Source organism: Nycticebus coucang, chromosome 4 (genome assembly GCF_027406575.1).
Source record: "Nycticebus coucang isolate mNycCou1 chromosome 4, mNycCou1.pri, whole genome shotgun sequence".
NCBI classification, from domain to species: Eukaryota; Metazoa; Chordata; class Mammalia; order Primates; family Lorisidae; genus Nycticebus; species Nycticebus coucang.
In genome coordinates this window covers 114060310-114086358 of record NC_069783.1, presented here as the reverse complement: position 1 = coordinate 114086358, position 26049 = coordinate 114060310, and the positions used below count along the sequence as shown (strand labels likewise).

General features: G+C 46.3%; 1 protein-coding gene, 1 long non-coding RNA gene and 1 other non-coding gene across 10 annotated transcripts in view; 1 reads left to right on the top strand and 2 right to left on the bottom strand.

The window, feature by feature from the left end:
• KDM2B (lysine demethylase 2B) overlaps positions 1 to 7035 on the bottom strand; it is a 143136-nt gene extending 136101 nt beyond the window's left edge. For 2 of the 8 annotated variants that reach the window (XM_053586976.1, XM_053586977.1), the window contains exons 1-4: positions 6743 to 6964; positions 5564 to 5708; positions 2334 to 2412; positions 672 to 718 (exon numbers count right to left, since the gene is read on the bottom strand). In XM_053586976.1, the coding sequence (XP_053442951.1) occupies positions 672 to 718; positions 2334 to 2412; positions 5564 to 5708; positions 6743 to 6775 (304 nt within the window). In that variant the 5' untranslated portion in view covers positions 6776 to 6964. The other 6 variants (XM_053586973.1, XM_053586974.1, XM_053586978.1 and 3 more) reach the window with 5 other exon arrangements.
• An 874-nt stretch (positions 7036 to 7909) lies between these two features.
• LOC128583109 (uncharacterized) lies at positions 7910 to 17939 on the top strand. The gene is made up of 3 exons (XR_008379381.1): positions 7910 to 8031; positions 16376 to 16572; positions 17504 to 17939. It is a non-coding gene; the product is annotated as an uncharacterized LOC128583109 (long non-coding RNA).
• A 3720-nt stretch (positions 17940 to 21659) lies between these two features.
• Positions 21660 to 21762, bottom strand: LOC128585192 (U6 spliceosomal RNA). Its single transcript, XR_008379924.1, has one exon. It is a non-coding gene; the product is annotated as a U6 spliceosomal RNA (small nuclear RNA).
• Between the last annotated feature and the right edge of the window lie 4287 nt (positions 21763 to 26049).

Below are 26049 nucleotides of genomic sequence, written 5' to 3'. Positions count from 1 at the left end.
GCTCCAACCAAGAGAACAGGACTTGTGTCTTTCATGTTCACAGCTGTAAACTTGCCCACCGTATAGGCAAGAAGCCTTTTTCTGGAAAGATGGATTTCCTGAACAACTACCTATAAGATCTGAAATGCCACCTGCTACCTGGCCGAGAGTCCAGAGTGCTCAGTCATCAGCCACACTCTGCAGGTGCTCAGAAAGTTCATGTGCATTTGCTGAGCACTCAGTGGCAAGCCCTGCCCCAGGCCTGTCTAGAACCTTGAGGAAAAAGGAGGAATAATCCCTCCCCTTCAAAAGCCTGAAAGTCTTTCGAGGTCACAGAGCACCCAGTGTTTACCCAGCAACCCACAAACAAAAAGCAAAGGAGAGATGTTAAGATTGCACTGCTGACACCTAAGCTGGAGGTAGGGTCCAAATTGGCCTCATAAAACTGTGTCCTGGCAAACACCCTCTGATATAGCTTCTTATGACTTTGCAATCTGACCTGCTGTCCATAATGAAACGGTTGCAGCTTGCACCTGCTCCTGCCTCCTCTGGTGGGGACTTTTCTCTTCAGAGACAGTTAAAAGTCTAAACAGGCAGGTGGTGAAGGCCTCTTTCCCCTTCCTTTCTCCTCTTTCCTACCTCAGCATCTCTCCTTTTCCCACACACACACACACACAGAGCAAGAAACTTACCCACTAGGAGTTTGACGTCTCGGACTGTGAAATCAGAGTCAGGCATCCTGAAAAAGGAGCACAGTTCTTTGGTGAGAAGTCAGATACAAAATCTAGCCGGGCACAGTAGCTCAAGGCTATAATACTAGCACTCTGGGAGGCCAAGGCAAGCAGATTGCCTGAGCTCACAGGTTCGAGACCAGCCTGAGCCAGAGCAAGACCTCATCTCTAAAAAATAGCTGCACATTGTGGCGGGCGCCTGTAGTCCCAGCTACTTGGGAGGCTGAGGCAAGAGGATCACTTAAGCCCAAGAGTTTGAGGTTGCTGAGAGCTGTGATGCCACAGCACTCTACCCAGGGTAACAAAGTGAGGCTGTCTTCAAAAAAAAAAAAAAAAAAAAAAATGACAGAGCTACATCTTACCCTGGGCCTAAGGGGAAGATATTTTTCCAAGTGGGGTCCCTGGTTCTCAGTTTGGGACTGAGAGAGAGAAGGCAGTAGACCAGTTAATTCCTCAAAGGAGGATCACCCCAGAACCACTGAGCCCTTTCCTCATCCCAATAAGCAACCCAATCCTGAACCTCAGCAGAGCACAGGACATCCACTGACCACCTCATTTTCTGGGCAAACATAAAGTGTAGTGTCAAGGGTAAGGGCTGGAGCTGGGTATTCAAATACCTGCTTTCTTATCTTTTTGAAACAGAGTCTCACTGTATCACCCTCGGTAGAGTGCCATGGCATCACAGGTCACAGCAACCTCAAACTCTTGGGCGTAAGTGATTCTCTTGCCTCAGCCTCCCAGTAGCTGAAACTACAGGCTCCTGCCACAATGCCCAACTGTTTTTTGTTGTTTAGCAGGCCCTGGCTGGGTTCGAACCCACCAGCTCTGGGCGGGTGGGTTCGAACCCACCCACCCTAACCTCTAAGCTACAGGGGCTAAGCCTAAACACTTGCTTTCTTTTTTTTTGCAGTTTTTGGCTGGGGCTGGGTTTGAACCCACCACCTCTGGTATATGGGGCCGGCACCCTACTCCTTGAGCCACAGGCACCACCCAACACCTGCTTTCTGACCGGGTGGAAAGCCTTCTCTGTATCCCTTTTTCCCTCTAGAAAATACTCTCCTTAAAGAGTTGGATGCAAAGTGGGAAAGATCCCTTGAGAAAAAGATACATCACCAATTCCAGGGATTTGACAACACTGCTATAATAATAGAAGAGTGATTGTGGTAACATTCACTATTAACAATGATGCCCAAGGTTTAATTCTTATCCATAAAAATGAGAATCTTGAGCAAGTCTGGCAGTAGATGCTGGAGAGGGAGGCAGTGTTGGATGACACCTTAAGCCTCTTCCCCTACCCCTGCCCAACGGGAGGAAACCTGTTCTTCCAGCCTGCCTCCCGGATCTCTCCACCACCTGGAGCTCTGACAGATCCCAGTGAGAATGTAAATCAGACATAGTGGAGGCAGGCTGCTGGGTAGACCAAGAAATTTTAGAGGGAAAAATCAACACTGCTTAAGTACCCTTACAGAGTTTTTCTCCTAAAGGACTTGAACAGGGAGATGCTGTACCCATATATCCTTCTCAGTGCTGAGTCGTAAGAAAAGTGTGGATGAAATTCATCCCAATCTATAAACTGTATTAAGGAGGGAGACGGGGAAGAGGCAATTTGTTTCGGCAACTTACTTAATTCCCAGTCCATCCTTTTCTCGAAATATCAGGGGAACTCTGAGAGCTTCTCTCTGTACATACTCATAGTTGAAGTCTGTTTGGATATTTGAATAAAAACAAGTTGGTTAAGTCAAGAAGGAGCAAAGGAACCACAACCCTTTGGTCGGGGACAAAAAATGACAGAGAAAGGCCAGGGGGTACACTACATGCAGACATCAGCCATATGGCCAAAGCTCCCTGGAAAATGATAAGGAAATGGATTAGGTAAATCCCAAGAAGCCATGCCAACGTGGGCTCCTCTGCCTACTCAGTCATTCTCTGCATGCCCCACGGGTCCAAACTTGTCAATGAACAGCCCAAGGCCAACCAGGGTGAGGGAGGGAGACTCAAAGAGCCCCACAGAGAAAGAGCCCCAGCTATCATTCTGAAAGAGCCCCAGACACATCCCAAGCAGAGCTCAGAAAGTAAAGGGGCTGCAAAACTGAAGAATGCCACCTGGGAGGATCTGAAGCCCCAGAGAGGAGGATGGGAGGAGGGCTCCCATTGTAGCCAAGCATCAGTGAAAATCTTATTGTAATATCCTGCATAGTGAAAGGGAGGGGGAAGCCGGTTTCCCTGGAAACTGTGTATTGGGTGCCAAAATAACTAGGGAACTGGGCACAGCTTTGCTGTCTTAAGAGTGAAATTCTGCCACAGCCATCACAATACTAGCTTCATCCCAATAACTGGGACGGATGCTTCCCAGGTGAAGGCTGTGTAGACAAGCCCCATAGAAGATTCATAGGGCAAGTTTTCTGTCTGGGGTTTGTCTAGCATAGATCCCCTAAATCCTTATCCAAAATCCTGGAGAAAGGACACCTTTGACTAATTTCTTTCCTTCCTTAATTCCCAAACCAGGGATCTGACCCAACCATAACCCTGAATATGGAGATGAGGGAGGCTGAGATAAACCTTCACAGGCTCCTCAGGTACCTAAAGCAATCCACAAGAGCACAAGCCCTCTCTGGCTGGCCAGAAGGGAAATAGAAGAGGCCTCAGGCCACTGAAGCTGGTCTAGAAGAACAGTTCCCCGAGCAGCCCTGGGGAGGAGGAGGCCAGGATAACTCCCCTCAAAGAAGAGAACAAAACCCAGAGCTGAGGAAAGCCCTGACCTCAGCGGCTCAGATCCCCAGGGGCTCACAGTGAATGGGGATTCCTAAGGATTTAAAGGAAGAGAAGTTTAAGAAGCTTCTATTTTGAATCCAGGCTAAGGGCTCCTGTTTCTCAGCTCCTCCCTCAAGTTTTGGGGCCAGATCTGAATTAACTAGCAAAACCCCAACTCTCTTCCTTTGAAAGGGGCCCAGCAAGCAGATTTAAGAAAATACTTTGGTGCTCCCTTACTAGAATTAACCCCCATAGCCATACCACACCTATCCCAAAACTAGGGTCAGCTTCATCTGCCTCAAATGACCTTGAGAAAAAGCTCTGCAATACTAGACTGAGAATGCCCCTCGAATGACTAGGATCTACCAAAGGACTCAGTAAAATGGGGGAAGAAAGAAGAGGAATTAAAATTCCATTTATGCTGGGCGGCGCCTGTGGCTCAGTCGGTAAGGCGCCGGCCCCATATACCGAGGGTGGCGGGTTCAAACCCAGCCCCGGCCAAACTGCAGCCAAAAAATAGCCGGGCGTTGTGGCGGGCGCCTGTAGTCCCAGCTACTCGGGAGGCTGAGGCAAGAGAATCGCTTAAGCCCAGGAGTTGGAGGTTGCTGTGAGCTGTGTGAGGCCACGGCACTCTACCGAGGGCCATAAAGTGAGACTCTGTCTCTACAAAAAAAAAAAAAAAAAAAAAAAAAATTCCATTTATGCTGAGGAAATTTAAATCAGTTGGGACTAGCACCCTGGTCTCAGACCTGGCAGGCCTGAAGAAATTTCTTCCCTCCCCCGACAACCACCCTCCCATCACTAGGGCCTAGCGCCCCAGGAGGTAATGGGCACAAAGGAGAAACTTCAAAACTGCAAAGCCAGGCCAGTCTCTTTTAGGGGCTAACCCTCAGCCACAGCCAGTCAACCAGAACCTAGAAGAGGCAGGCATGTCCCCTGCTACCAGATCAATGAGGAACTGAAGGGTTTTCCAAAGGGGATGAGGAGATAAACAAAATACCTAAAAGATATTTAGGATAAACCTAAAGGAAATTCAAATATCTAAGGAAAACAATGAACTTAAAAACTCCAGGAGGGCCTGTGTAGGTAAGGGCATCTCTGAAACCCAGACACCACAGGCGGTGCTGAGTTCCTGGGTTCCAGAACCAGGAGGCAAGCTGGCTGCAGGCTGGGGTGGCCTAGGGCCCCAGGGGCCTCTGACCCAAGCTAGAGCATCACCCCAACGTCTGGAAGATACCCTGAGCCATTCTCCAAGTAGGAGAGCCAGGGAGAAACCCAGTCCCTTAAGAATTCTAGCTGAGGCAGAACTCAAATCCCCAGAAGCTTTCCAACTTGAGCTCTGAACTGGTCAGGCCCACAGGGGACATAGCTCTCAAGATCTCAGGCCTGAAAGAGAATCCTGTTTTCCAGAGAGGTGTCCTATGTCTTCCTTCAAATTGTCAGGGGACAGGGATTGAGCCCCGTCGCCTGAGACTCCTGGTTTCAAACTGTCAAGGCTGCAGCACTAGAGAACTCTGGGCCTCGGTGGGGGTTCAGGCCTAGGTGGGGACTGAAGGCAACAGCTCCAGGCACACTGGGCCCCTGCTCCAATCTGGCAAACTCCAGGACTGAGAGGGCGTTAGCCCCATACACCCAGGTGCCCCCATCACCATCTCCTAATTGGCAGACCCCGAGATGGCTCGGCACATGGAAGCTTCAGGCTTGGGGGGTCTCGCCCTGGTGTCCCACAGCTCCAGCCTATTGGCAGCACCTCTGGCCCCACTAGGAGCGAGACCAGCTCCGCGAGGGGGAGGACGCAGCGCGCCCTTCTTCAATCTGCCTGTCTATCCCCAGGTCCCTCAGTCCACCAGTGCCCTGGCTTTGCCCACCTTGGGGCTGCTGGTGGGCTCCGGCCGGGCCTAGGCCCACGCCCAGCCCCCCTTCCTGCCTGGCCTCCTCTCTCGCCACCCCACCCCACCCCCCAGTGCTCGGCCTCATTTCGTCACCGGATCCCCTGGAATGGGGGACGCGGGCGCGAAATACGAACCCAGCCACCGGCAGCTCCCTCCCCACGTGCGCTCAGGCCGCGGGGCGGAGGGCGGCCAGGGGAGGGGGCGCCTCACCTTTGCCCTCCATGGCATGCACGAAGTCCCCCTGGTACAACTGGCTGCGTAGTTTCTCCTCCAGGCTAAAGCCGCGGACGCTGACGATCTCCTCCACGTCCGACAAGTCCTCGTTCTCGTCGTATCTCTGGCGGTCAATCGGGCGCTGTGGGGACCCAAACCAGAGAGCCCGGGACATTACTAGGGAACTAAGGGTGGCCTCTACCCTGGGCCCAACACGAACAGGTGCAGGAGCTGCGCGCCCCCTGCACCCCACCATTGCAGCCCAAGCAACTTTGCGCAAATGCCAAAGATGATGAAAAGCAGAATAAGGAGAGGGGCCCGCACCCCCAGGGTCCAGCAGTCCCCTCCTGTATCTTTGGAAGCCATGGAAGAGACATCTGGGGGCTCTCCTTTGCCCCCACCCCTAGATGTGTAGAGCTTTGCCCACTTAGCCAGGAGCCTGGTTATGTAACCCGCGGAGGGGCTCCGGGCACGGGCTGGCCGGGCAGATGTAGGCCCCGAGAGGAGCCGCTGCAGCCGGGCTCAGCAGTAATAGCAGCCACGGCAGCCGCGGCGGCAGAGCCGGGAAGCCGGAACCGGGGACCCGCGGCATTTCTAACACTGGAGCCGCCCCCGAGCTACCAGAAAAGCTGGAAGCTGAAATGGAAGGGCTGAGACCCCAGCCGCCCCCGCCGACCGCCCGCCAGTGCAAGAAGAGGAGGTTGGGGGAGGAGGTTCGGGGCTTGGGAGGGGGAGAGGCAGACCGCCCGCCACAAAGCTCCGATCGGAGACCCCAAAACGCACCAGCAGCTGCCTCATCTCCCCATAAGCGCGCGCGCACACTCACTTCCTAAGGAGACTCCCCCACCACTCCCCGCATCCCCCAGCCTCCTCCCTCCACCGCCCAGAGCCCGGCCCCACAGCCCCCCAGATTCCGGGCGAACCCCGAACCCGCTCAGCCCCCTCCACGCCTTTCCGCGCTACCACCTCCCCACTTAAGTGTCTGAGACTCTGAGCCTCAGAAGGGACTGGAGGAGTAAGCTGCTTGCTTCCTTTTGCATGCAATTTATTATATTTTTCCGGTCCTCTTGCAAAATACAGAAAAGGAAAGAAAAGGCAACAAGAAACAAACCAAAAAAAAAAAAAAAAGATCTATCATATAAGATACAGATTTGAAAAAAAAAAAAAGCTACACACCAATCTTCTTCCAGAGTCTTTCTCTGCCTCCATTTTTTTAGGAGAGTTCACCAATTAATTGTCAACGCTCCTGCCCCCTGCATTTTGGCCGAGGGGGGAAGGAGGGAAGACCAAAGAAAACAAACCGAAAAATAAATAAATAAAGCAAGCCAGAGCCGAGATCTACAAAGTTTTGCACCAACACTTAGGCAGATCCGTTTGCAAAGTCCTAGGAAACCATTTTCAGCAGTTGGGGGGGGGGGGAGGCGTCGACGTCATAATCCCCGGAACGTAAACATTGTTGCCGATCGCGCTCGGAGCTCGCGGCCGGGTTTGGGGGGGGGGGCCGCGGCCCGGGATGGGGGGGCGGAGGCGGCGGCCAGAGGAGGTGTGGGGTGGGGAGGGAGCCCGGGAGGCACCGGGCGCCGTTAGCGTCCTGGCATCGCTGTTTTGTTGTTGGGTCACGAGTGCGCCTCTGCACGCAGGCGCCGCCGCCGCCCGGGAGTTGTGTGCAGAGCTGACTTTTGGAGGGCTGAGTTGCAGGCGGCAGGCGCATCCCGGAGATGGCGGGGCAGGGCGGGAGAGAAGGAGAAGGGGGCGGGGAGGGAGGTGCAGATTTGCACGGCTGGCCTCAGCGGGAGGCGCGGAAATGCAAGCCCAGCATGCTGGCGTGAAAGCCCCCGGGGCCTGGCATCCCCCAAAAGGACCCCCCACCTCCGTCGCTGCCCCCATAGCTCAGGGCCACCCCGCTTCCTCTTTTTATCCACCCCACCCCATTACCTGCATGGCCGACCCAAATTCAAAGCATTTTGTATGTGTGTGTGTGTATATAATATACATTTTTTTTTTTTTTGCTTTTTATACTGCATGTCTTTTTCGTAGGGAAGGGGATGAGGGTTGAGCCTCTGCAGACCCCCAACTGTGGACCATCCATGTGGAACAGGAGGAGGCATTGAGGGGACCCAGAAGGAAATTAGCTCAGCTCCATACCTACAAGGACTGTATAACTTAAACTCCCCGGACTCAAAAATATGGACCCAAACACACACGAGAGACACACACACAGGTACAGGAAATGCAGCCAGACTAGAGCCTTTTCAGACTGCAGCTGACCGGAAGACGTTGCCTTTCATTCATTCATTCTGCCCGCCTCTGTGGAATCCTTTACTAGGCGACGAGCCCTGAAACAGAAGTTGGACGTTTTTTTAAAGGTCCTCGCGCTCGCCAAGAGATGAAATAGATGCTCAGAAGTGAAATACGAAAAGAATCGGATCTGGCGCCTCCTAACGAAGCCCACAAACAAGTGAAGGGTAAGCCCTTGTTGGACATTTATAGGGGAAAAGTCGGTGGAAAGGTGCAGAGGTGCTTTGGAATGGGAGGCGGGGAACTTGGGCACCCCACGATTTAGCGGAGGTATCTGCACCGTCTAAACATATTGTCATATGTTTAGCCCCTGGCATGCTTCCCTGGCCACTTACTACTGCTTGTGAGCAACCCCAGAGCTGGTCCTGAATTGTTCCCTAATGTCATGATGAACAACAATCAGGTAGACATGGGTTGAAATAAGCTGGCTCTAAACATTCCTCCAGCCTCACTCCTATGCCTACTAGGCCTGATCTTGGGAGTAAAGATCCTGGTAAGATGACATGGCAGGACTACCATAATAAAGGGACATCGTAGAGAGCAGGCTTTGAGCATGGCATTTTATTTTTGTTATGGGATAGCTGGAGCAGGTTATTTTGCAGATGGGGAAAATAAAACTGAGAGAAATTATGAATCTGCCCCATCTAGTCCTCATGTCAACAGTCGATCAGACGTGTGGGGAGGAAGTGGCTTCTGAACCAGAGATGAGATGTGAACAATCAACTCTGTATGGGTCACCCTAAGAGACAGCTTCCCCCTCAGTCACCTTAAAGTTTCCCATCATATCTTTCTGTACACTCTTCTAGTACCTCCAAAGGCTACTCTTTGAAGTTTATTTTTATTTTATTTTATTTTATTTTATTGTTGCAATTTGGCCTTTGGCCGGGGTGGGTTTGAACCCGCCACCCTCAGAGACCCGCGCCCTACTCACTGAGCCACAGGCGCCACCCTGAAGTTTATTTTTAATTCATGTTCATTAGTTATAAAAATCTTAAGTAGGGAAGAAACTGGCAAAAATCAAAATTTGTTTCCAAACGGAAGTCACCCACGTTGGTTCTGCTACATCAGTTGGCAGTGAGAAGGATTCTGCCTTCAGCCTCTATTCAAGACCAGGCAGGGACCATTTTATTTTCTTCTCCCTTTTTTACAAGATCCCTTTATGGGAAATAGTCTTGTTAGTTGGAGGAGGAAACTGGAACTTAGACCAGGATCACACAGCTTGCGTGTGACAATGCTGGTCTCAAACTGCAGTCTGGCTCGGCCATCACAGGCTCTTTCAGAGAGGGACCAGCTACATGACTTCCCTTATAATGAAACAAACGTGTCCCTAGGAGAGCGTGTGGCTAAAGGGTGGCTAACAGTAAACTGAGTGGAATAAAGTAAGAAACAGAATGCTTAATCCTCTTAATTCTTTTTTCCTTCCTAAGACCCTTCTCTCTTCCCAAGTGTACCCAAAAGCAGGCATCAGGAAAATATCTAATGGTGGCCACCTTAGTGTAAAACAGTTAAGTCTATATATCACTTCGGTGGAGAGTCCCTGGCCTGTCAGAATGGAAAAGAGCTGAGTAGTCACCTAATTTAATCCCCTCCCTTTACAAACCTCAAGGAAACCACAAACCAGAGAGAGGAATGGGCCAGCCTGGGGCTTGTTCCCTTTTGACTACCCCAGAATGCCTACCCTGCTGCCTGGTCCTAAGTGGTCACTCAATAAATGTTGGGCCCTTGATGGATCACCTTCCCCCTTGATATTTGCATTTTCTCTTTATCAGTAATTGGCAGATGAAAGGCTTTGTCTTCTGGTTGAAAGAATTCCAAGCATTTGCTCAAAGTGGGGGAGGAGGTTATTTTGGGCCAAAGGGGGAAGGGCCAAGCCCCTTGAGCTCCCAGTGTTGGCTAATTGTCACACTGGAGAGTAGGTGAGAGAGAAGGAAGGGAAGCTTAGGTGCTTATCAAAGACTAGTACTTTTTCTTTCATGAAAACACCACCAGGCCAGTTGTATTTGAAACATTATAATAATGATTTCCTGAACCCTCCTTCTCCTCACAAAAGGCCCAGTCCTGCCCCTGTTACCCCCTTCATTCATTTCTTCATTCATTGGTTGATTGAGCAGCTCTGTGACCAAAGACGGAGAAGATAGAGAAAAGATAGAAGAAACAGCTCCAATTGTAGGAATACCCCTGCTGGGCAAGGTGATGGACAGGAGGCTAACCAAGGAAAAAACTGACTCTAGATGGAGCCCTCAGAAACCAGAATCCAGAATTTCCTTCCTTACTTTTTTTTTTTTTGAGGCAAAGTCTCACTCTGTCATCCTGGGTCAAGTGCCATGGGATCATATCTCACAGAAACCTCAGACTCTTGGGGCTTGGGCTATTTTTTTTAAGAGACAGGGTCTCGATCTTGCTTGGGCTGGTCTTGAACTATGAGCTCAGGCAGTCCCACCCACCTCGGCCTCCCAGAGTGCTAGAGATGTGTTCTCCATACTCCTGAGCTCAAGCAATCCACCCACCTTGGCCTCCTAGAGTGTTAGGATTATAGGCATGAGCCATTGTGCCGGGGCCAGAATCCAGGATTTTGTTCTCATATTCATATAATTATAACAGATCCGTCTTTGATTCCTCACCAAAGCTCTATGAGGTAAGGGCTGTAATCCCCCCACATTCAGGCTGAGGTTCAAAGAGAGGTCAAGTTGCTTGACCTAGTTGTACGGTTATGAAATAACAGTGACAGGATTTGAACCCAGATTTTGTAAGAATCCACAGCCCAGACCAGAGGATTGACCTGTATGCCAAGACTCTCTTTGGGCTGTCCTGTGATGGAGGCAGTCTACATCTGTACTGCTATTCAGTACAGTTGCCTCTGGCCACATGTGGCTGTTGGGCACTTGATATGTAGGTACTGGAATTAAGGAACTGAATTTTTTATTTCATTTTAATTAAATTTAAGTAGCTATATGTCTACTTTTATTTTTTAGTATGTCTGTCTTTTTAGACAGCACAGCCTTAGCACATTTTCTAGAATTTGTCTTAACTTACATACCAGTCTTATATATATATATATATACATACACACACACACACACACACACCCCTCAGGGTCTGATTTGATGTTAGGTCCCCATAATCAACCTTCTGGAAATATTTGTGGAATGAATGAAGGGTCCATGGGGGAAAGGGGCCAAAGATATCAGCAAAGGTTTCCTGGAAGAGGCCATCTGGTACAATGTGAATGCTCACAGTGTTAGCCCTTGAACCACACTCTCAGAATGCCTGCCAAGAGCCTGTGTGTAGGCACCAGAGGATGCCAGTTGGCTATGAGATTATCCCACCTGCCTAGATCTCACAAATAAACTTCTCCAGGACAAATAACTGGTGATGAGGCAGGAATCCTTAGACATGGGTAACAACTCCAGATATACACGGTATATACTTCTGCTAAGACTCAAGCACAAAGATGCAATCTGTTGTAGCCCTGTTAACAACAGAAAAAGTGTCTGAAAACAATCCAAAAGTCAGGGAACCAATTAAATCATTCTTGTACAATTTATCTGCCCAAAGAAATGCTAGTGAATCATTAAAAAGAATAAAGAACTATATACGCTGAGGTGGAATGATTTCATGATATTCTTAAAACAAAATGAAACAAGAAGTAGAATACTAAATCGTGCTGACCATTTATGTAAACCAAAGGGGATATATCTGTATCTACGTATATTCTTTTCTATACACAGAATTTCCTTTAGAAAGACAAAAATAGAGAACTGGGAAAAGAGAAGAAAACCTATTCTTTGTTTGAATGTGTGACGTTTACCACATCAGTTCAAGATGTGGTAAACAGATGCATGAATGTTACCTGATTTTGAACCTTATAGACATACTTTCTTTTTATATGCTATAGTACCCTTTGAATTTTGTCCCATAGAGATATTATTACCTACTCAAAAGTGAATTCCATTTCATTTATTTTTTTTTAAGTCTATAGGATTCAAAATCAGGTAAATCTAAACCAAGTAAGTACTCTTTAGATATAGATACTTCACTGGCAAATCATGAATAAAAGCAAGGAGTGATTAACATAAAATGCTAAGAAAAAGGCTTAATTCGGGAAGAGAATGTGAGCAACAAGAGGTCCTTGTTGACTTTCTGTTTCTTACTCCACATGGTGAGTATCTGAGAGTATTCTTTATCCTATATTTAAATGTTTTACAAATCGTATTATATTTGTGAAATATTCCACAATTTAAAAATTGTTTTAAAATTGCAAGCCTTTCTCCTGCCACCGTCACCTATCCAGTTTCTCCTCTCAGTATCCGATCCCCAGAAAACTTGTTAACAAGTCTCTTCCTTCCATATTCTCCCAGAAATAGCTTATGCATCTACAAACATCTACATATATTTTCTTCTGTTATTGTATCACAGAAATAGACACACTGCACCCTGCTTTTCACTGATTACAATTTTGGAGCTTTTTCCATGTACTATCCCTAGAGCTGCCTCATTCTAAAATATTTAAGGATGAGCTAAATCTGAATGTTCTGATACAGGAAAAGTTTAAGACTAGTTTAAAAGGGTGGTGCCTGTGGCTCAGTGAGTAGGGCGCCGGCCCCATATGCCGAGGGTGGTGGGTTCAAACCCAGCCCCGGCCAAACTGCAACAAAAAAATAGTCGGGCGTTGTGGCGGGCGCCTGTATTCCCAGCTACTTGGGAGGCTGAGGCAAGAGAATCGCGTAAGCCCAAGAGTTAGAGGTTGCTGTGAGCCGTGTAACGCCACGGCACTCTACCCGAGGGCAGTACAGTGAGACTCTGTCTCTACAAAAAAAAAAGACTAGTTTAAAAAAAAAAGTCTCAGGCGGTGCCTGTGGCTCAAAGGAGTAGAGTGCCGGCCCCATATGCCGGAGGTGGTGGGTTCAAACCCAGCCTCGGCCAAAAACTGCAAAAAAAAAAAAAAAAAAGTCACAGAATAAAGCGTATACTATGACCCCATTTATGTTAAAATAAACTACATATACATAATGTTTGTATATATACATAATATTTGTATATAGATGTGCCTTCTCCCCCCTAAAAAAGATAATAAAGGATTGTAACAGAACAGCAAACTTATTATCTTTGATCGGATACAGGAGGAGAAAACTTTTTTTTTTTTTTTTTTGTAGAGACAGAGTCTCACTTTATGGCCCTCAGTAGAGTGCCGTGGCGTCACACAGCTCACAGCAACCTCCAGCTCTTGGGCTTATGTGATTCTCTTGCCTCAGCCTCCCGAGCAGCTGGGGAGGAGAAAACTTTTTAATTGTGTGTGTAGGGGGGTTATACTTGTATATTATTTGCATTTTTGTTTTTGCAGGGTTTTTTTTGGCCGGGGCTAGGTTTGAACCCACCACCTCCAGCATATGGGGCCAGTGCCCTACTCTGCTGACCCACAGGCACCACCCTATTATTTGCATTTTTAACAACCATCGTGACCTTTTAAATTTATACTTTAAACATAAAGGCATATAAACAAACATAGCAAAGACTTTTGTATCCAAAAACCCAGAGTTGCCAAATCTTAGAAGTTTTATCTTCTCTTGTATTACTTTTGCAAATTAAAAGAACTTTTAATCTATTTTAATACTTTTTTTAGGCTGGGCACAGTGGCTCATGCCTGTAATCCTAGCACTCTGGGAGGCTGAGCTCAGGAGCTCAAGACCAGCCTGAGCAAAAGCAAGACCTTGTCTCTACTAAAAATAGAAAAACTGAGGCAAGAGGATCACTGGAGCCCAAGTTGAAGGTTGCTGTGAGCTATGATGCCATGGGACTCTACCCAGGGTGACAGCTTGAGACTCTGTCTCAAAAAAAAAAAACTTTTATCTGTTTTAATCTAGAGGGACAGCAGACAACACTAATTATTAAAGTGATTGGAGTTCCTAAAAACCTTTTTTTTTTTAACTACTATGTCTTTTGTTGATTGAAGTAAATGAGTAAAGAAGAGCAAAATGTCTATGTATGTATATATAGAGAGAGGCCTTGGCCATTTTGGTAAAACTTAAGTTATCTATCTAGAATTCTGCATTTTATAATATCTCTTTTTCCACTGTGAGAATTGGAAGGAAACTTGGGAGTAACAGGTGAGTTAAGTAAAGGGTTAATACCAGAGTCATAAAAGTTCAAAGATTCTTTAAAAACTTGCATCTTTGGATTGATTGACAAGTGTGTTAACCAATACAAATAAAAATCCAAGCATTACTTCATCATGCTCAATTGCCATTGGTTGATGGTCCCTGAGCGACAGATAGGAGGGCCAGCAATTAACCCTTTCTGGGAGAATCACACCCTTTGCATTTAATTTGTTTTGAAAGGTGAAGTAGAAATAGATGAAAAGCCTAGAAAAGTCCCCAAACCTTTAAGTGCCACCTTTAAATATTACCCCAGAGGGTAGGATTTCACTCCACAAAGGAACAGGCAGGGACAAATTTTCTGAAGAAGTTTTGAAGTTTTAAAATGGGGAATCAATCAGCTGACCTTGCTGAGTAAGAGGAGAGGGGAGGAGAGAAGGTTGATTCACTTTTTGTGCTGTCAGAACAGAGACTGGTATTGGAGAGGATTCCATTAATCTTGCAAAGTGATCAGTCACTGAGAGGATTGAATTGCATTTCCTGCCCAAAGATGTGGAGACAGATGACCTTTGCAGCAGCCCTCAGCCCCCTAGTTCACAGCTGGAGAGAGAATGTGTCAGCATTTACTTTCAGGTCTCACCCCACCCTTTGTTAAAAATTCTAACTCTTTGTGTTCAGGGTGCTGCTGGAGTTTTTGTAGTTGTTGATGCTGCTGATTTTTCTAACCGCCCACATCTTGCAACTTCTGAGAAACAAACTCTTTTTGGCAGAAGATGATATCTGAGGTGCCCCTGAGAGGGAACCAGAATAGACTCAGGGGATTTTGAGAGGCCTTTGGACATATTGGCTTTAATTATTGTCCCTTCCTGTGCTCCCTGAATGCTGCAGGCTGAACTGGATAGAGCCAGAAGTCCAGCAAAACTATTAATAATACCTCATGTTTACATGACTCTATTACAGGAAAGCTTTTATATGCATTACCTCTTGTAAAAGGCACTACTAAAACAGAAGCATTTACATAAAGGAACATTCTCAATCCTTAAACCTACATGAGCTTGGACAAGGTGTCCAAACTGGTCTCAGTTTTCTCATCTATAAAATGGGGTTGTAATATCAAATGCATTAGAGTTAGGAAAGAATTGAATGGGCCAGTGTTCTAAAAGAGGGCTCAGTAGGGCACCACATACACTGAGGCAGGCAGGTTCAAACCCAGCCTGCGCCTGCTAAACAGCAATGACAACTGCAACAATAAAAAAATAGCCAGCCAGGGCGGCACCTGTGGCTCAGCGGGTAGGGCGCCGGCCCCATATGCCGAGGGTGGCGGGTTCAAGCCCAGCCCCGGCCAAACTGCAACAAAAAAATAGCCGGGCGTTGTGGCAGGCGCCTGTAGTCCCAGCTACTCGGGAGGCTGAGGCAAGAGAATCGCGTAAGCCCAGGAGTTAGAGGTTGCTGTGAGCCGGGTGACGCCACGGCACTCTACCAAGGGCGGTACAGTGAGACTCTGTCTCTACAAAAAAAAAAAAAATAGCCAGGCATTGTGGCAGGAGCCTATAATCCCAGCTACTTGGGAGGCTGAGGCAAGAGAATCTCTTAAGCCCAAGAGTTTGAGGTTGCTGTGAACTGTGAGATGTCCTGGCACTCTACCAAGGGTGACATAGTGAGACTCTGTCATAAGTAAATAAATAAATGAGGGCTCAGTAAATACTTGTCTTCATTAAAATGAAGGTGATATAGTCCCAGCTACTTGAAGCTGAGGTGGGAGAATGGCTTGAACCCAGGAGTTCCAGGCTACAGTGAACTATGATTGCACCATTGCACAATAGCCTGGGCCACAGAGCAACACCCCATCTCTAAAAAAAATAAATGAAGTTGGCCTCCTGAACCCCAGAACCCTAACAACTAGTTGTGGATTGGGGGAATTTAGATTCACCCAAAGGCAAGGCTCTTAGAGAATGGATAGGGTGGTTCTGTTTGCTTTCCCCAACATCATTTCTTTCTCCCACAAACGTCTATCTTCAAAATCTGACCTTGCTGAATTCTTTTGGGTTCTTTGATTTAAACCTGTACTATCCCTTCTTCAGGTCTTTGTATATGTGATACCTTCTTTCTAACCCTCTTCCCTCTCTGCTGCTTCTCCTGGAATCTGTCTCCCTCTCTCCTGCCCACTTCCTAATACTTACTACCTTATCTTACTGCTGCCTGTGCTCGCCCTGGACTGCAAGCCCTGGCAGGGCAGGGCCCTGTCGGTCTCACTCATTGATGTAGCTCCTACCTAGCACAGTGCCAGCATCACCTCTAAAAATGTGTGATGAATGGAAGCCCAGTACCCCAGTCAGTCCTCCCCAATCCCAGAACTACTCACCCTTCCAGAAATCTTGGAATAACATTCCTGAAATTTTCTCTTTTTCCTGCTTTGCAGATGGCACCAATGACTTTTTAAACCTCCTTAAAATGATATTCATTTATTCACTATTTATTGAGCACATCCTTGATTCCTATACAGAAAAATCATGACAGGAAACCCTCCTTGTTACTCTGCAGCACCTATTCATGGCAGTGAATATGATCCTCTTGCCTCAGCCTCTGAAGTAATTGGGACTACAGGGACACACTCAGGTAATTTTTCTATTATTTTGAGAGATGGTCTTGAACTCCTGGCCTCAAGTGATCCTCCTGCCTTGGCCTCCCAAAGTGCTGGGATTACAGGCTTTAGCCACCACACCCAGCTGACAGCTCGCTCTTAGCCCCAGCCCAAAGAAAGAAATTCACCCTTTGCAAATTGAGAGCAAGTGAGTTTGACCTCACATAAAATTTCTCATTCAGAACGCATCTCAGAATTATAATAAAAGAGTCACATGTTAACAGTCTAACATCTCCATCTGTTATGGATGGTCATGATATCTCATGGTCTTCCTGATGAAACGCCTTCTATAGAAACTGGACATAAGCCCACTGTGGGGGCAGAGCAGGGACTGGTGGGCCTAGTATTAGCCAACAGTCCCAGAACGCCACAGGGGACCTCCCTTCTCCTTCTGATCTCTGGTATCAATTTGTTAGCCTGAGCCTTGACTCCATCAGTGATCACCCTTAATGTCTGCCCTGGTCATCTTATTGACAGTAGAGTTTTCTAATCCCCTGCTCACAGTTCTTAAGCTCTTCGGAGAAAGTCTGATGCTCTCACAAGAATGGAGAAGCATGAATCCTATGTACTCAATTTTGATATGAGGACAATTAATGACAATTAAGGTCATGGGGGGGAGGAAAAGCAGACAGAGGGAAGGGGGGGGACTTGGTGTGTGCCACACCTTCTGGGGGCAAGACATGATTGCAAGAGGGACTTTACCTAACAAATGCAATCAGTGGGGCCGCGCCTGTGGCTCAGTGAGTAGGGCGCTGGCCCCATATGCCGAGGGTGGTGGGTTCAAACCCAGCCCCAGCCAAACTGCAACAAATGCAATCAGTGTAACCTGGCTTATTGTACCCTCAATGAATCCCCAACAGTAAAAAAAAAAGTCTGATGCTCTTTTTATCTCCACCTTAATCCTAGGTACTCTGTAGAAGCACAGCACAGAGTGATTGCAGATGGGTCCTTAATCCTTCCAGAGTCCTAACTTTTCAGCCTATGTACTCAGATACCCTAGGGAAGTGACTTCACCTCTTTGAACCTCCTCCTCATCATCATCTGTACAATGGGATATAATAGACATTCTTGGGAAGATGAAACTAGACCACGGAGACCAGTCTACCTGCTTCCTATCCTTGCTTTCTGTTTCTCTGTAGCACTGATCACCGTGGATCATATTATATATTTTACTTACTGATTTTATTTTTTTTCTCCTTTCACTAGGATATCTATTTTGTTTATCTCTGTATTCCCAGCCTTTAGAACAGAACTTGGCCCATGGTAGGTTCTCATAAATATTTGTTGAATAAAACAAATGGTTGGTTGTAAAATGATGACTGAGTGCCTGACATTGGGCAGATATCATTAGTTAATTTACCATTGCAATTCAGAACTCATTCTCTTTGGATTCCCAACTATGGTCTGATTGTGAAAAAAAAAAGAAAAAAGAACTCAATCCCTGGAATCTAACTGAAAGTAGTGTAATTGGGGTGGAGGAAATTTCACATAATTATAGGAGATACAGTTAGGGGGTGTGACTGAGAAACCCTGTCTGTACCATTTACTAGCTGTACCACCTAGGGCTTAGGTTGCTGATCTGTCAAACCGATGTGAGCATAGACAAGTATGACGTGAGCATGGACAAGATTGTAAATGTAAAGTACTTAGCAGAGTACCTTGCATATAATAAGTGCTCAATAAACATTGGACCTTATTACTCGTTATAGTACTCCAACTAGAGGGGAACTCTGACTCAACAGTTGCTAAGCACTTAAAATATGTCATGGTCCAGTGAGCTCATATATGTTTCTTGACCTGAAAACTGAACTCTGAGGGGAGAGACCACATCTACATTGTTATGGTCTTAGCCCCAGTAGGTGCTAATTAATGTTAAAACATGCTGGAAAATTACATACTGAACTTGAAGATGAGTTAGAACCTACACTAGCTATTAGAATAATAACACCATTCACCTGTTGTATGCCAGACACAGTGTTGGGTGTGGGAGGTAGGGCAGGAACTTAAACAAACAGTGGTCACTACTTTTAGGGGACTTAGACCTTGATAAGGGGACAGATTTTAGTCTAATAGCTGTATACAGGGGTCCTCAAACTTTTTAAACAGGGGGCCAGTTCACTGTCCCTCAGACCATTGGAGGCCCGGACTATGGTTTAAAAAATAAACTATGGGGCAGCGTCTGTGGCTCAAAGTGGTAGGGTGCTGGTCCCATATGCCAGAGGTGGCGGGTTCAAACCCAGCCCTGGCCAAAAAAATAAAAATAAAATAATAATAATAATTAAACTATGAACAAATTCCTATGCACGCTGCACATATCGTATTTTGAAGTAAAAAAACAAAACGGGAACAAATACAATCAGGCCGCCTCATGTGACCCACGGGCCGCAGTTTGAGGACCCCTGCTCATAACATGGCAACTGCCAAGCACCACAAAGGAGAGATACAGGATGCTATGAGACCCTTAATATGAAGAGAGGGAGGGTTGTTTGGGTTGGGAAGGAAGTCAGAGGCTATGACACCACTGCACTCCTACAGGAACAATAGAATAAGACTAACTCCAAAAAAAAAAAAACTTATTCAGAACACTTTATTGGGAAGGCAGTCCAGGAGAAGCAAGAGTAAGGAAGCAAGGGGATGAGTCAGGGAAAGAGGGAAATCATTATGAAGGTACTGGTGGCATCTTAGGAAAGAGAGGAGGAAGAATTTGTCTACTGGCTCCTGCTCAAAGCTTTGCTCCAGGGTGTGATAACTCTTTGCTACTTTAGGATTACATAAATTGAGTACCTACAAGGTCTCTCAGTGTCTGATACCTCAGCCACACAGAGAAGCGCCAGCCGGAGGTCAGCACAATGTGAGCCCACATGGACTTGAACACTATAGCAGAAGTTAGAAGAGCTCACCTGAGAGGATCTGAAGAGGCCTGTGAAGAGTCTATCGTGAGGCAGACTACTAGACAGCAGGAAAGATGGATAACCTCCAACTACAGGCATCCACACAAAGGCTATAAACAAAAATTGTCAAACTAAAAGGCAAGTTGCATGAGCTGCTATAACAAAATACCATAGACTGGGTAATTTATAACAATGGAAATTTATTGCTTATCCCATGTAGAGACTGGGAAGGTCAAGGGCAAATTCAACCTCTGGTGAAGGCTCACTTCATTTCAAAAGTAGCACCAGGTGGCTTTGTCTTCACAGGGCAGAAGGGGGCTAGTTACTCCCCTCAGGCCTCTTTTCTAAGGTCATTAATCTTTTCATGATGGCAGAACCTTCATGACTTCATCACTTCCCAAAGGCCCAACCTCTTAATATTATCACATTGGGTATTAGGCTCTAACACATGAATTTTGGGCTAATGCCAACATTCGGAGCATGGCATATGTTTAATAAAGTTCAAAAACAGGCCAAAGTAAAATGGCAACTATGAGTGGTGATGGTTGTGTTAATTGATGCTGCGGTGGGCTTCAGTACACAATGTATACATACTCATATATCAAATCATTACAGTGTACACCTTGAATGTATATGAGGGCTGTCTAAGTATCCAGACATGTAATGTCAAAAATAGTATTAACAGTGGCTGGATACTTTCTAGAGAGCCTTTATACCCTTTTGATTTGTAAATTAAATAAAAAGAGAAGAAAAAAATGAATAGTTCAAAACAAAACAAAAAGAACATGCCAAAGTAAACAATATATATATATATATATATATAAAGCAATGGGCTGGACACAGAGGTATGTGCTTGTAGTCCCAGCCACTCAGGAGGGTGCCCCCAACAGGATCCCTTGGAACCAGAAATTCAAAGCTGCTATGTGGTATGATCATGCCTGTGAATAGCCACGGCACTCCTGCCTGGGCAACAAACACTGTCTACTTGGATTGTTTTGAGATCTCATTTAAAAAACAACAAAAGCTGGCTTAGCACCAATAGCTCAGCACCTAGGGCACCAGCAACATACATCAGAGCTGGCGGGTTTGAACCCAGCCGGGGCCTGCCAAACAATGACAACTATAACAAAAAAATAGCTGGGTGTTGTGGTGGGTGCCTGTAGTCCCAGCTACTTGGGAGGCTGAGGCAAGAGAATCACTTGAGCCCAAGGGTTTAAGGTTGCTGTGAGCTGTGACTCCACAGCGCTCTACTGAAGGTGACATAGAGTCACCTTCTCAATAAAACAAACCTGTGAGCCTCAAGACCAGCCTGAGCAAGAGTGAGACAATGTCTCTACTAAAAATAGAAAGATTAGCTGGATGTTTCTGTGGACACATCTAGTCCCAGCTGCTCAGGAGGCTGAGGCAGGAGGGTTGCTTGAATCCAGGAACAGCGCAAAAATACAAAAATTAGCCAAGTGCAGTAGGACACACTTATATAGTCCCAACTACTCAGGAGGCTGAGGCAGGATGAACACTTGGGCCCAGAAGATGAAGGCTGCAGTGAGTGACTAAGGGAGACCTTATTTTAAAAAGCAAAAAAAGGCAGTGCCTGTTGCTCAGTGGGTAGGGCACCAGCCCATATACCAAGGGTGGCGGGTTTGAACCCAGCCCCAGCCAAACCATAACAACAACGACAAAAATAGCCAGGTGTTGTGACAGGCACCTATAGTCCCAGGTACTCGGAAGACCGAGGCAAGAGAATCGCCTAAGCACAGGAGTTGGAGGTTGCTGTGAGCTGTGATGCCATAGCACTCTACCGAGAGTGATAAAGTGAAACTCTGTCTCTAAAAATAAATAAAGAAAAAAAAAATAAGTGGCTCAGTGCTTGTAGCTCGGCTGCTAGGGCGCCAGACACATAACACTGGAGCTGGTGGGTTCAAACCCAGCCCAGACCTACCAAACAACAATGACAACTACAACCAAAAAATAGCTGGGCATTGTGGCTAGCGCCTGTAGTCCCAGCTACTTGGGAGGCTGAGGATAGAGAATCTCTTAAGCCCGAGAGTTTGAGGTTGCTATGAGCTGTGACACCACGGCAGTCTACTGAGAGCAACAAAGTGAGACTGTCTCAAAAAAAAAAAAGAAAGAAAGAAACTAGTGATGTTGGATTTTTAGTGTTTTGTTGCTGTTTTAACATGGAACACATCATGAATTGGCTTGTCATCCACATGAAGTGGCTATGCTAATCACCTCTGTACTGGTCCAATTTTAGTAAGGTACTGCCAAAATGCACATTTTTTTCCCCAATGCCAGTAATCAATTTATTTTCATTAAAATAATATACAAAATGTATTGTTAGTTCGAGCAGTGTTTTTTTTTTTTTATAACTGTGACAAAATATACATAAAATTTGATTTTTTAACCCTTTTTTTTTTTTTGCAGTTTTTGGCCGGGGCCAGATTTGAACCCACCACCTATGGTATATGGGACCGCCACCCTACTCCTTGAGCCACAGGCGCCACCCTTTACTTTTTTTTTTTATTGTGACAGAGTCTCACTTTGTCACCCTCAGTAGAGTGCTGCGACCTCACAGCAACCTCAAACTCTTGGGCTCAAATGATTCTCTTGCCTCAGCCTCCCAAGTAGCTGGGACTACAGGCACCCACCACAGCACCCAGCTACTTTTTTGTTATTGTTGTCATTGTTGTTTTACAGACCCGGGCTGTAGTACATGTGGCCAGCGCCCTAACCACTAAGCTTCAAGTGCCACCCTTACTTTTTTTTTTTTTGAGACAGGGTCTCACTCTGTTGTCTGGCTAGAGTACAAGAATCATCATAGCTCACAGCAACCTCAAATTCTAGGGCTTAAGCAATTCTCTTGCCTCAGCCTCCCAAGTAACTGGGACTACAGGTGCCCGTGACAACGCCCAGCTATTTTTAGAGATGGGGGTCTCACTCTGGCTCAGGCTGGTCTAAAACTCATAAGTTCAAACAATCCACTGTACCTGGCTTCATGCCTGGGTAATTTTTTTATATATATACAGACAGGGTCTTACTATGTTGGTCTTAAGCTCCTGGCCTTAAAATCCTCCTGTCTCAGCCTCCAAAAGTGATGGGACCATAGGTGTAAGCCAATGAGCTCAGCCTATCACCTATTTTTTTTTCCCAGACAGAGTCTCACTATGTCACCCTCAGTAGAGTGCTATGGCATCACAGCTCACGACAATCTCAAATTCCTGGGCTTAAACGATTCTCTTGCCTGAGCCTCCCAAGTAGCTGGGACCACAGGCACCCCCAACACCACCCAGCTGTTTTTCTGTTGCAGCTGTCATTGTTGGTTAGCTGGCCTGGGCTGGGTTCGAACTCACCAGCCTGGGTGTATATGGCCACCGCCCTATTACCCATTTTTTTTTTTTTTCTAGAGACAGTCTCACTTTGTCACCCTCAGTAGAGTGCCGTGGTGTCACACAGCTCACAGCAACCTCTAGCTCTTGGGCTTAGGTGATTCTCTTGCCTCAACCTTCCAAGTAGCTGGGACTATAGGCACCCGCCAAAACGCCCAGCTATTTTTGTTGTTGTTGTTGTTGTTGCAGTTTGGCCAGGGCCGGGCTGGAACCCACCACCCTCGGTATATGGGGCCAGTGCCCTGCTCACTGAGCCACAGGCACGGCCCCTATTACCTATTTTTTAAGCTTAGGACTGTATAATGTTCTTCTTTACTTTCCTACTTGCCCACATGGGTACAATCTTTTCTTTTCCTTTTTTTTTTTTCAGACAAAGTCTTACTCAGTCGTCCTGGGGATGAGTGCCATGATGTCATAGCTCACAGCAACGTCCAACTCTTAGGCTAAAGTGATTCTCTTGTCTCAGCCTCCAGAGTAGCTGGGACTACAAGTGCCTGCCACAACACCCGGCTATTTTTAGAAAGAGGGTCTTGCTCTTGCTCAGGCTGGTCTCAAACCTGTGAGCTCAACCCATCTACCTGCCTCAGCCTCCCAGAGTGCTAGGATTACAAGCATGAGTCAACTTGCCCACCCCCCACCCCCGCTTTTTTTGAGACAGTCACCCTGGGTAGAAGAGTACCATGCATCATCATAGCTCACAGCCACCTCTAGAGTCAAGCAATCCTCTTGCCTCAGCCTCTCCAGCAGCTGGGATTACAGGCATGTGCCACAATGCCCAGCCAGTTTTTAAATTTGTTTCCTATTTTTAGTAGAGATGGGGTCTTGCTCTCTTGCTCAGGCTGGTCTCAAAACTCCTAAACTCTGTTTTTGGATTTCCTTTTGGTTATTTTCCACTGGGCATCTACCCAGAAGGAAAGAAATCCTTTTATCATAAGGACACTTGTACTAGACTGTTTATTGCAGCTCAATTTACAATCGCCAAAATGTGGAAACAGCCTAAATGCCCACCAACCCAGGAATGGATTAACAAGCTGTGGTATATGTATACCATGGAATACTATTCAGCCATTAAAAAAAATGGAGACTTTACATCCTTCGTATTAACCTGGATGGAAGTGGAAGACATTATTCTTAGTAAAGCATCACAAGAATGGAGAAGCATGAATCCTATGTACTCAATCTTGATATGAGGACAATTAATGACAATTAAGGTCATGGGGGGGAAGCAGAAAGAGGGATGGAGGGAGGGGGGTGGGGCCTTAGTGTGTGTCACACTTTATGGGGGCAAGACATGATTGCAAGAGGGACTTTACCTAACAATTGTAATCAGTGTAACTGGCTTATTGTACCCTCAATGAATCCCCAACAATAAAAAAAAAAAAAAAAAAAACTCCTAAACTCAATCAATCCACCATCCTCAGCCTCCCAGAGTGCTAGAATTACAGGCGTGAGTCACCACACCCAGCCCACAGTGGTACAATATTTATTACTTTGTTTTACTTTGGCTGTAACTCCAAAAAGTAATTTAATGACTCAGTTTTACTATGGCAAGATCTTTATTAGCCATTTCTTACCAAAATAATCAATACGTGCTTTGGAGTTCACTTTGTAGAGGTTATATACCAATGAATGGTAAGACCATAATAAAAGGTAACATTTAAATGAGTGAATTTTCTTTATTCAAAAAGAAAAGGATGATAGTGAATAGTAGCACAACACTGTAAATGTACTTTATGCTACAGAACTACGCACTGAAACCCATTTAAATTAGTACAATTTATATTGTATATATTTAGGCACGGTGGCTCACGCCTATAATCCCAGTGCTTTGGGAGGCTAAAGCAGGAAAATCACTTGAGGCCAGGAATTCAAGAGCAGACTGAGCAACATAGTGAGACCTCACTTTTACTAAAAAATTTAAAAATAAGTCAGGTGTGATGGCATATGCCTTTAATTCTAGCTACTCAAGAGGCTAAAGTGAGAAGACTGCTTGAGACCAGGAGTTCAAGGCTGCAGTGATCTGTGATCATGCCACTGCACTGCAACCTGGGTGATCAAACGTGAGTGTCTCAAAAAAAATAATAATAATTAAGAAAAAAAAGAGAAAAGAGGGGCGGCGCCTGTGGCTCAGTGAGTAGGGCGCCGGCCCCATATGCCGAGGGTGGCGGGTTCAAACCCAGCCCCGGCCAAACTGCAACAAAAAAATAGCCGGGCGTTGTGGCGGGCACCTGTAGTCCCAGCTGCTCAGGAGGCTGAGGCAGGAGAATCGCGGAAGCCCAAGAGCTGGAGGTTGCTGTGAGTCCTGTAACATCATGGCACTCTACAGAAGGCGGGAAAGTGAGACTCTGTCTCTACAAAAAAAAAGAAAAGAGAAGAAGGAGGAAAGTGTGTCAGATCATATAAAACTTTGTGACTATGGTGAGGATTTGAGTCTTTAATGATTTCTATGCATTGTCTGGATTTTTACAAAAGTATATTCTATATTACCTATATAATTTAAAACATTAATTTGTTAATATAAAAGTCTAGGCAAGGGAGGAGGAAGAATCAAATGCTTCATTTTATAGCTGGAAAAGTCAGGCAAATAGGAGGGAAGGCACCTCTCAGAGGCTTCAGCTCACTGCCAGCAGCTGCACTGGGCTTAGGACCCAGCTGCCACCCTCTTGCCTGGTGTATGCACAGAGGAACAACTGCTGTGGGGGAAGGTGGCAGTAATCGGACAGCAGGCATTAATTGTGTGCAACAAGCAAAGTCTTTCCTAGGTACCAGGGGATGGACAGGCAGGTGAGTGAGGGGCTGGTCTGGCCACTCTTAAAGAGCTGGTTCCCAGGTGAGAAGATAAGGCTCTGGGAAGGGTACCTGGCAGTGTAAGGTGACAAAGGGCCTCTGCACTCTGAACACACCCACCTTCTGTTCTAGCCTTATCTTTGCATGTTGGAGTTACTTATTTACAGCCCACTTTAGCAGACAGACTGGGGCCCCTTGGGGGCATTCATTCATTCATTTGGACATTTATTGAACTGTGTACCGAGGCACTGATGTGGGACAGCTGTATACAGTAGCTGTTTGATCAATGTACATTGCATTGAATAATGAGCTTGGAGCCTAGCATTCAGCAGCCACTCAATAAATGCTCCTTGATTGAATAAATAGTACGTGAATAAATCACTTGGAC